At 26.8% G+C, this 11639-nt stretch overlaps 2 protein-coding genes across 2 annotated transcripts; both read right to left on the reverse strand.

The window, feature by feature from the left end:
* Positions 1-605: 605 nt before the first annotated feature.
* EIN_202340 (phospholipid-transporting ATPase, putative) lies at positions 606-4125 on the reverse strand (the record flags this gene model as incomplete). The annotated part of the gene is made up of 3 exons (XM_004256372.1): positions 606-2676; positions 2777-4032; positions 4063-4125. The coding sequence occupies 3 exons, from the start codon at positions 4123-4125 to the stop codon at positions 606-608; spliced, it is 3390 nt and encodes a 1129-aa protein (XP_004256420.1).
* A 1676-nt stretch (positions 4126-5801) lies between these two features.
* EIN_202350 (hypothetical protein) lies at positions 5802-6809 on the reverse strand (the record flags this gene model as incomplete). The annotated part of the gene is made up of 1 exon (XM_004256373.1): positions 5802-6809. One exon carries the CDS (start codon positions 6807-6809, stop codon positions 5802-5804), a length of 1008 nt encoding a protein of 335 aa, XP_004256421.1.
* Positions 6810-11639: the final 4830 nt, after the last annotated feature.

Below are 11639 nucleotides of genomic sequence, written 5' to 3' on the forward strand. Positions count from 1 at the left end.
CAAAATTTTACACAAAATAAGTTGAAAAATTTAGGAATTAGGTAAAAACGATCAAATCCCGGTAAAAATTATGAAACAATGTTTTGGGAATGTTTCGAATCGTTTCCCGTAATATTCCAGTTTTGATGGTCCAAAAATGCCTGGACAACGTTGGACAGCGGACAACGTTTTCAGACTGACTATATATCATCTTGTAAATATTGAACTAGATATTCTAATTTATATCAATTTATATTTTCGGAAATGAAAATATTTATTAATAATTTATGTTCATTTTCAAAAATTTGGTTATAACAAAACGGATTTCATTAATATTTTTTAAAAACTGCGAACTAAATTTAAAAACCCATATTTGTTTTTGGGAATAATAATTTTTACAGAAGTTCGAAAATCGTATTTTTTAAAAATTATAAAATTATCGTGATGGATCATTTTTTAATCATTTCAGAAAATATTAAAATGGGTAAAAAGTTCATTTCATAGAATTATTATTAAACCATTTAGATATTTTCATAATACATTATGTGAAAAAATAATGAATACTGGTTACGATATTAACAAGTTAAAAATAAAAATATTAAATTGATTTAATAGTAAAATATCGACTACATTTGTAGTGACTTTGTTTTCTCAAACTTTTTCGTTAATTTGGGAGAACTTCTCTCGATTAGCACAATTTCTTCCATTTCCAATGCTTTTGGTTTCTTCACACTTTTCTTCTCTTTATAATTAACTTCTTGTAATATTTGCCAATTAGTCGGTTCTTTTAATCTTCGAATACACTTATCCAAAACTTGTGGGAATGCTGCAATCGACACAGCCAACAACGTGATCAAATAAAAATTGGGTTGCACCAATACAATTTTCCACCCAAACGTTGAGATATTTGCTGTTGACATACCAGGTATGAACATGACTCCGGTGTACACCAACACATATGCCAATATACTCAAAACAAACGCGCCAATAATAATTATATTGAATCTTTTGACTTTGATTGCCATTGTAATCCAAATTGAAATAAGTCCAAATGTCGTGACTGAAACAACAGAAAATGGAAATCCGTTAACTTTACCATAATATGTAACATCTGTTTTGTTGATTATAAAGAACACAACAATAAAGAATACAAGAGCCTGGAATATTCCAAGCAAAAACCACTTTAAATATGACCAAAAAGAGAACACTTTACTCCTTAACGTTTCTCTATGACTCTGAGGGTACCTTTTAATATAATCCCATGTTAAATCATAATCAAAAAGTGCAATTGCCATTGGTGGGAGGGTGGTGAAAAAAGTGTTATAACAAGTTGTAATCCAATCTTCATACAACATCTGTGCGGTGTAATTTGATATCATTGCAAAGAAGACGTTGACTAAGAAAAATGCAGCGTTTTTATAAAAACAGAATTTGATCAGTGTTGATATTTGCGTCTTTGCATTTTTCCCATAGAACAACAAAAGCTTCCCCAAATGAGAAAATTTCTGAATTGAAAAATCAGCAGAAACGGCTGCTTGACAACCTTCTTTGCCGTATATACCTACACCAACATCGCTCGCTGTTATCATTGGAACGTCATTCATTCCATCCCCAATCGATAAACAAATCTTTCCTGTTAATTTTTTAACACATTTACATATGGAAGCCTTTTGAAGTGGTGACACTCTGCAACACACAACTGTTTTTGCTCTTAGAGCGAGTTCTTTAAAACTTGTGCTGTTATTAAGAAAATAGTCAACATTATTTCCAGAAAGAACAACACTAAAAATACTTTGCTCGTTATTTGGATTGTTGTGCAATAAAGAAAGTTCATTCTCGGCAGCATCAAGAAACTCATTTTCACTTAAAAAGTCAAAGCATAATATTTTCTGATTTGGCACTAACAAATTACAACTTTTTGCGATTGAAATCGCAGTTTCTTGTTTGTCTCCCGTGATTACCCATATTTTTAATCCAGTTGCTATTAAAGTTGTAATTGTTTCTGGTACATTTTCTTGTAATTTATCTTCAATTGCTGTTGCTCCCAATAACTCGAAATTACTCTCCAAATTGTTAACTATTTTATTGTATTCTTCTTTGTAATTCTTCGAAAGAACATCTAATTTCTCAAAGTTGTTGATATATGCATAAGCTTCCTTTCCACTTAAAACACGACGAGCAATAAATAAAGTTCTTAACCCACTATTTGCAAAACTGTTGGAATGATTTTGTGTGGTTAAAAGTAAATCGTTTGATTGTTTGTTGTCCAACAACAATGTTGAAAGAATTGAATCTGCTCCTTTGGCATATAAAACGAACCTTGTACCTGTTTGAACCAAAACACTCATCATCTTCCTTTCACTTGAAAAATCATTTGTTAACAAGATTTGACACTTCAATGTTTTTCCTTGGGGAGTTGTAATATCTGCTTCTTCTTGTGTTCTTCTTAAGAGTGTAAAGCCGTTAGCAGAAGAAGCTTCACATAGTGCTTCTTCATCTGGAGAAATTGACCAATATTCTATTATTGAATCTTTCTGTTCAATACTGCATGAGCTGCACAGAGAAAGGCATTTGAAAAAATCTGATACATTTTCTTGTTCATATTCACGTGTTTCAACATCAATTAATTTTCCCGAATCTTCTGCATCAAAAACCATACCATTAATACTACACTTAGTAAATTTCATTTCATTTTCACTTATCTTAAGTATATTGTTTTTATAGTTATAATAGATTTTTATGTTTAATCAAACAAAATAATAACAATTTAGTTTTAAATCAAAAAAATTAAACAAACGTTAGAGTACCAGTTTTATCTGTAAGAACATATTCAACACCACCCATTTCTTCAATACATACTGAACAATTTGTTTTCATTCCTTTTTGTGTCTCTTTTCCTTCATTATCAATTTTCTTTACTTTGAAGTAGTCGTCTCTTTCTATTAACGACCCCTGAATGTATCGAGTAAGTTCAATAGACACTTGTAATGAAATGGGTATCATGTAAGATGTCACATTGAAAAATCCAAAGAATTTTTTAATAAAGTAAAGAGGAAGACTGAGTTGAATATCAACAGCCAAATACCAGTACCCTTTTACAGGGCAAATGGTGTCATGTTTCCACGTTGCACATCCTGCCATTACTCCACATAACATGAGTTGGAAAGCAACTACAGCCAACACAAGACTGTTCAACTTTTTATTTATGGCCGACTGTTTATTTCTAGGCAAAGAAGAGTTCAAAGCTTGTTTGGTATTTTTTCCAGTGTAACACACAATACAATAAATATATTCTGTTTTTCTTAAAACAGAGCCTCGAAGTACCAAATTTTTCTCGTTTAATGGAATAGTCGAGCTGCAATAATCATTGACACACAAGTTTCCAGAGAATTGTCCAAATTGCTCATTAGGACTCTCAGCAATTAGCTCTCCATTCAATGTGGGTATTTCTTCCTTTTGGAAACTTAACAGTTGTTTTGGTACATACAGCTTTTTAAGAGAAGTTTCTCCGTCAAGGGCAGCAGTTTCAACGCTTGATATTCCATTTTCATGGGATGAGTAAATTAAAACACAGTCTGCTGGAAATGTTTGACCATTTTCTATTTTAAGAGTCATCCCCACTTTCACATCTTTTGCACGAATTTTTGTCTCTGATCCTTTCTCGAAGTAAAAATACTTCATGTGATTGGTCATTTTATCCGATTTGTGTCTTTTAAAATCTTCAACAATTTCTCTGAATGAAGTAACCAAAAGCACAACGGCGATTGGTACAAGAGCCGTAATTGGTGTCACTGTAGATATTTGAGGAATACTACAAATGATCAAATTACACAAGAAATAAATATTTGTCATTTGACTCAAATAAAATCGCATAAATTTGGGAACAAAAGTAAATAGATTATACTTTGTTGTGCTTACAATATTTGATGGAAATTTTTCATTGATTGAATTGATGTAAATTGCTTTGTACTTTTCTTTTGGAAGCGAGAAAGTGTCTAAGAAGGGGGTGTTTTCTTTTAAAAATGTGAACATGATTAAAACCAAGTTACAACCCTTTTAAATACTAAATTAAAAAGAAAAAACAATGAATAACCGTTTTTTAGTCAAAATTAATTGTGTTTTGAAAAGGATTGTAAAATGGTACATAATTATTAATTTATAATTAACGACTCATTTTGTTTAACGATTTAAATTTTTAACGTACGTTATTCTGTGTGTTTTATTCGTTGTTTATTATTAAAAAAAAATAAAAAAAGATTGTAAATTATTTTGAAAATATATAATTTTTACTCGTAAATTAAAATGGGGAAATAATTTCAGTTTTAGATAAAATACATTCAAAGTAATTTATGACAACTCTAAAAGTAACAACCATATTAAAATAATTCGAAAATATTAAAAAACAATGCTAACTAAATTAAAATTAACAACAGCCATCAAAAACATTACCTGTTATACTTAAAATAATTATTTTATATTGATACAAATGGGCTGTTTTCTTCTTGATGAAGAATGAAAATAAAATATTTCGACAAAAAGATTTTTTTTCTGAAAACACACAACATGTTCAACATAAAATGGGATATTTTATTGCTAAACCAACAATTCGTTGTTATTAAAAAAATGTTTGTTTGTTGATTAAAAAAAGTATTTGTCAATGAAACTTTAGTTGACTTTGTGTCATTTATATAAGACTCTCTTAATTTCATACTAGTCGAATTTATAAATTGCCTTATTTACTTTTTAAAATTGTAAATCGTATAAAAATAAAACCATTTGATATATTTCTTTTTGATGTAAAAAAAGAATAAAAACACCAAATTTTGTATTTTTATTCATTTTTAAATTTGAAAAGAAATATATCACAAAGCAAAACATAAAAATGTTATTAAAGTCAATCTTAAAACCGTGCAACTTTGACGTGTCAGTGCAACTTTGTTTATAGTATAATTATAATAAAAAATTTATATGTTTTTTACAAACAAAACAAGAAAACACAAACAAATTTCTTTAAAACTATTACTCTAATTAAAATACTATAACTAAACTATAACTAAAGTTGCACATTTTTTCTCAATTAGTTTTTTGGGTTGCACCATTCAACTGCCTTTTGTTTATCGAAAATTTTGCAATGAAAGAGTCTTTAAATCACACGAATTGGCTTGTCTTATTATTTTCTTTTTTATAAAGAGATGTTTAACATCTGCTCTATCCACAATCGATATACAACACTGTTTTATTTGTTCTGTATGACAATTGGAATTCTGGAATTTTAATGCTTTTTATTAGAACAAGCAGTTGAACTTATCATTTAAAATTTGAGTTATATTTCATGTTGATTTATAACCTAATTCTACTTTTTGTTATTGTTATTGTTAAAAAATAGAGTTTCACCTTTGTTGTGAATAAAAAATAAAGAAAAAATAAAGTTACACACTTGTTCCGAATGACTTTATATATAAAATATCCTTTTTTAAAAATACACAAAACACACCAACTGATACTAATTTTAAATACACAATATAATAAAGTAGAATCAACGTTTTTATTCTGTAAATACAGTACGGAAAATGAACCTTAGCCGGGAAATGTACTTTAGCCCAAAGAAATTCCTATATTTTTCTTTAAAAACACGGGTTTTTACTAAAAAACAAATATTTAAGAAAATTGACTTTTATTTAGGTATAGTTTATTATTTTAATATAACAATAGAAAATAATTAGTTTTTCTTTGGGCTAAGGTTTAATGACCCAACTGTAATCATTATCACCGCTTTTTATTTTTAATTAATAACGAGCAAACAACATCAAATTATCACTTAATCATTTTATTGAAACAAATGAAAAGTTGACCACACCCTCTTCTTCGTTATCATAAATAAGATCTTTCTTTTCAAATTGATCATTTTCAATCGATTCAAAATTATTCGGAAATTCCTCACTATTCCAATGGATGTTTTTTTTCGAATTTAATTCAAACAATGAACAGCAATTAAAAATTATATCTTTACATGAATCTTCCGGTTTAATAAATTCGTAGGACTTTTTTATTTTGCTTTTCCATGTGTATTTGCATTGTTCCCCGTTAATCATGAATTGAAATATCGTGAAATTTGGATCTTGATGCCAATCATTTTCAAATTCTTCTGGGAAATTCCCAAGCTTAAAGCAATAAAAGTTCTTGTCATTTGTTAATACAAAAAGATAGACGTTTCGTTTTCCTTTCAATTTATCTAACAATTTATTTCGAAAAATTATTCCTTCATTAGACCCATACACTACATCTCCAGCTCTACATTTCTTCAATTGTGAAATATTTTGTGAAATCAAAAATCGGACTGCCAACGAAAAGTCGTTTCTCAGTCCTTCATAACTAAATTGTGTTTTACTTTCATTTTGGACTATTTGTTGTGTGTTTTGATGTGTTTCTGTAACAACAACGTGTTCTTCAGTTTGTTGGATATCACTTTGTTTCTCATTTTCCAAACTTTCGTCATCACCATCATCGTTGGACTGTTTGTCTAAATAAAATTCACTTTCGTTGAAAGTGTCCACTTGTTTTACAACTTGTAAGTCTCTTTGTATTTGTTCTTTTTCATTTTGCATGGACAGAAAATACTTTTGAGATATTAATAACACAACTTTCGCAAAGTATGAATCTTCCTTTTGGAAAGAATTTTTACAATACTCGAGAATATTTCCCAAATCCATGTCATTCATTATTTCTAAAGTGATGTATTGATTACTTTGAGGTTGACATGTTTGTGGTTGTGATTGAGTGTTGGTTTGTTGTTGTTTAAGAAATGGATTTTCTTTGTTTGGAGAGGTCATGAATGTTGGGATGTTGGGGGGTCGTGTTTCTTGTGAATCAAATAATTCTACTTTAAATGATTGATATTGTGAAGGAATGGGGTTTGAACTTGAGTAATTCAATTGATTTGTTTGTGTAAGTTGTGTTCCGTTTAATCTTGGATAACATGTCGTTTGTAAATTACTACTTGTTGGTGTTTGGTAAGTTGGAATTCTGTTTGGAGTTGACATTGACAAATAAGAACTGGTTTGATTTGGAGAAGTGTATTGGATAGGAGGAGTCGGATAGTTGGGTTGTGATACAAAATGCATTGTTTTGTAAGTTTTGAATTTGAGTTTAAATGAAGTTTTTTAAATAAACAAAAATCATTACAATTTTTATTTAATTGTTTTTAAAAAAAATATAGTATTTTTATATTAATAATAATTATTTAGAAAGATTTTTATGATATAAATTTGTTGTATTTTAGGTTTTGCACTCAGGTTTTTTAATATCAATTTTTGATATTAAAAATGTTAATAGAACGAAAAAAAATCTTTACCCGTTTTATTAGCATTTTCGATACCAATTTTTGATAATAAAAATCACAAGTATAAAGTTTAATGTGTATGTATTATAATAATAAAATATAATAAAATTAATTAATTTATAGAAAATTTACTGTTTTCATTGAATAACCATTATAATGATATAAAATGAAACCAATGATGATAGTTTTTTATTGTTTAAAAGTATTTCATTTAAAAATGATCTTCGAGATTTGTCTTATTGATGTTTTATATTCCCAACCCCAAATTCGTTTGTTACTAAGATGTGGTTGTAATAATAGTTTTTTGTTTGTAAGACTATTTTATATTATTAATAATCAAATGAATTGAATATATGTTATTTTATTTGGTCGAGACATAATTATATTATAGCTGTTCGGCGACTTTACAGTCCCTTTGAAAGTCGCCGACTTCTCAGTAATTTCAAAAGTCGCTGAACAGCCATTATCCAAAAGAATATTTAAATTTAATCTTTAGTATTTAAGTACTTGGTTGTTTATTGTTTTAAGATAATATAAACTGACTGATAACTTGTTTAGGGTACATAAGGTTATTCCAATTAAAAAATTTACAAATAAACAGACATTTTTTATTTATTTTTCTTCTTAAAAAACATTGGTTTATTAAAGTGTTAAACAAAGAATTAAAATAATTATTTTATTAGAAATTATATTGGTTGTTATGTGGAAAAATCAAAATAAAAAATTCAAGAAACTTAGACACAACCAATTATAGAAGTGCACAAACCAAATTAAAATTCAATATTTTAAAAATAAAATTCAATCACCAATTTTTTTAAATAATTTGTCAATTTATTTTTAGATTTACTTTAATTTGATTTATAAATACAGATACAAAAAAACCAGGGACCAAATCATAAACCAGGGACCAGACTAAATTAAGCTGTTTTATTTTTGGTATAAAGTTTCCTTGTAAGAGAAAAAATTCCGAATAATCAGGGTTTTGGAGGATATGTTGATTTCTTTTCAAAAACCAGGGACCAAGAATTAATAGACACACTGTTTTTTAAATAAAATAGAAAAAACTATAAAATATGAAACTCTCTATTAATCATTTGAAGCTGTCTCTATTGTTAATAACCAGCCGAGTCAACCTAATGTTTGTTTTTTATATTTATTTATCTTCCGTTGTTTAATACGTTTAATAATTATCAATAATTTACTGAATGCCTAACATACCAATAATTTATTTATTATTTTCTTTATTTTCATTTATTGCGTGAGTCGTTTTTAATGCTAAACAAAAAGTCACTCATCAAATCAAACGAATGAATAGAGAAGACAACGATGTCTTTTTGAAAAAAATGAATGAACGATTTAATTGAATGGTTGTGTTGAAGTTAAACAAGGTTGAACAAAAGAATAGTATTTTATGATTAAATAATAATAAATTTACTATTATAGCTCACATTGAGCTGTTGTTCATTCATACTTTGTACAAAACATTCATTTTTTTCATCCCGAAAAATAACCATTTTAAGCCCAAATAATAAAAAATTACACATTTATTTATATCTTTGCCCATTTTATTGTATAAAATCCGCTTAATATTCAATAGCTTTAATTAGTCTAGTCCCTGGTTTTTCCTGTGGTCCCTGTTAATTCCTCTATCTGTAATTTAATTGTTGTATTTAAAAATAAAATAAAAGTCTTGAAACTTTATTTGTTGGGTTTATTAAAAACATTGAAAATGTTATTATAGTTATATAATTTGTTATTGTTTGTTAATTTTTGGAAAACAAATTTATTGTATATTATAATTGTTATAATTAGTTTAAACATATAATTATTTTTTTGCTTGATGAAAAGGTTGGAATAAATTGAATGATGTTGTTTTGTTTTGTGTTTGAAAGACACTTTTCTGTTTTTATGACTTTTTGAATAACAGTTTATTTTAAATTTAGAAATACAAACTAACAAAACATTAAATTGTTTAAACCTAAACTCTATATATGGTTTTTCATAGTAAAAATAATTAATTTTTTATGATTATATAATTACAAAAAACACCCATTTACAATAACAATGCCACCAATAGAACTATTTCCAAATATAATATTACGTGTTTATTTTGAAAAAATAATAAAATAATGTTTTTATTTTAAAAAATACCTTTTATTTAAAATTAAAATTGAGTTGATTTTATTATTCAAATAAAAATACATTATTGATGTTTGGACAACAATGACAATAGAGACACATTAGCGTTGTTTTGATTTTTTTTTAAAATAGAAGCATTGCCGACACAATTTTTATTTGGTTATTGTTTGCTATTATTTAATAAAAATGAAAATAAAACAAGTAATATTTATTGTATACACTATTACACCTTGAAAAAAGTCAAGAGATGGCACACAAAGATCCATTTTTTGTATTTCAACACTGTATTAATTGAATAATATGTATTCAGTTGGTAAAAAAAACACGAAATTTATAAATAGAATTAATAAAGTGTACATAAAGCTAGAATTTGATAATCAAAAACAACAATTAAACAACAATGAAATGGAGTTGATTACATTATTATTTTCAATATGTATGTATTAAACCAAATGGGTAATGTCAAAGAATTTAAGCTCACATCTCAAATGCTTAAATATATATGTCATGCAATATTAAAAACAAAAAACAGAATGAAAACTGACACTATTTAAAATTAACAACATCAACAATGTCAAAGAAGTTTCAATGATTGAAAACGTTCTTTCCTTTTATGTGATAAGTAGCTCACAGTTAATGAATTAATTGTGCAATTATTAAAACTAATGACTAAAGAAAATACAATAAAAATCACATATTATAACATCGAATGCGCCATAATAAACGAGAAACAAAATTAACAAAGAAACATTCTTATTATTTAATCTGTATTAAAAGATAAAAAGGCGCATCCCCATTTGGTTAATAAAGCATCACCATTAACAAAACAAAGGTTGTTTCTTTTATTTAAAAAACGTTAAACATATTAATCCATTAGAATGTAAGTAAGAGAGGCCGGCTCGAACCGAGTCGGCAAACAATGTAATTGAAAAATATATACCCGTGAACATGCCATTGTGACTTTTTTATTGTTATAAAAAAGTCCCTCTTTGTTGTATACATAAAGTAAGACTGAAGATAATGATAATTAATTAATAAAATAAATCAATAGCGCTTATACGGCATAAAATAACAGTCTTAACAACAAATTATAGAGGTATAAGCGCTTATATTTATAATATTATAATATTATAAATATAATACAGATATACAAAAAGATTGTTGAAGAAAAGAATCACTTGGTATTATTGATCGATTACATTGTTAGTTAATTGTTTTTTATTATAATATATAATAATAAATATAATAATACCTATAATTAAATTATATCATTAATAATAAACATGTAAAATATAAATTGTTTTTTATACAAATTATATTTTGATCACAATTAAACATTTTCGAAATATTTTCTATTATTTTATTTTAGAAGATAATAATATTATCAGAACATTAAATTTTTGAATATTTAAAATTGTCGTAACATCACTGATATTCATTTTATCTTATCTAAAAGTTATTATATTACAACCAAAATAAGCATATCTATTCGCAATGATATATTACTGACTTATTTTGGTGATTTCAAAAGTTTCTTAAGATTGAGTTGTAAATTTATAAAACGTGGTACGTAGTTGACTAAGATATTTTTACTAATATTTTCAACTGCGTTATCAACTTGGATTGACGATAGCAGTATCACTATCATGACTAAATTTTGTCGATGTGGTGTTGGTATCATATTTAAAGTGATAAATTTGGGGAGAACGGTCGCTGTGTAGAAGATCAGACATTTTAAAAAGTTAGAGATGATGAGTTGTAAACCGAAGTCGACATGGTTCAGAATAATCCAATACCTCGCATAATCATATTTATTGAAGCTGTATAATAAAATGGGATGTGTATGATTGTCATAAAGTTTATCCAGAATGGTAGTTTGGATCAGATCATCAAAAATATAAAATAAAATGTGTCCCAATAATGTACATCATCGTGATTTCGAAAGATTATTATAAAATTTTGTTACAAAATTCTTTTATATGTTACAAAAAGTGTGAAGTACTTCAACATCAATTTCATATTCCATATTTTGTAATGACATCAAGCCTAATAAAATTCATATTATTGTATTGAACTGTGTATTAAAGTCAAACCAAAACTTTCTAACTTTGGAAGCGTAAAAATGAAAATTATTTAATTTAAACTTTTTCATTCAAAAAATAGTTTGAAATACCAAAGTACA

Source organism: Entamoeba invadens, assembly GCF_000330505.1.
Source record: "Entamoeba invadens IP1 unplaced genomic scaffold scaff_1105074724991, whole genome shotgun sequence".
NCBI classification, from domain to species: Eukaryota; Evosea; order Mastigamoebida; family Endamoebidae; genus Entamoeba; species Entamoeba invadens.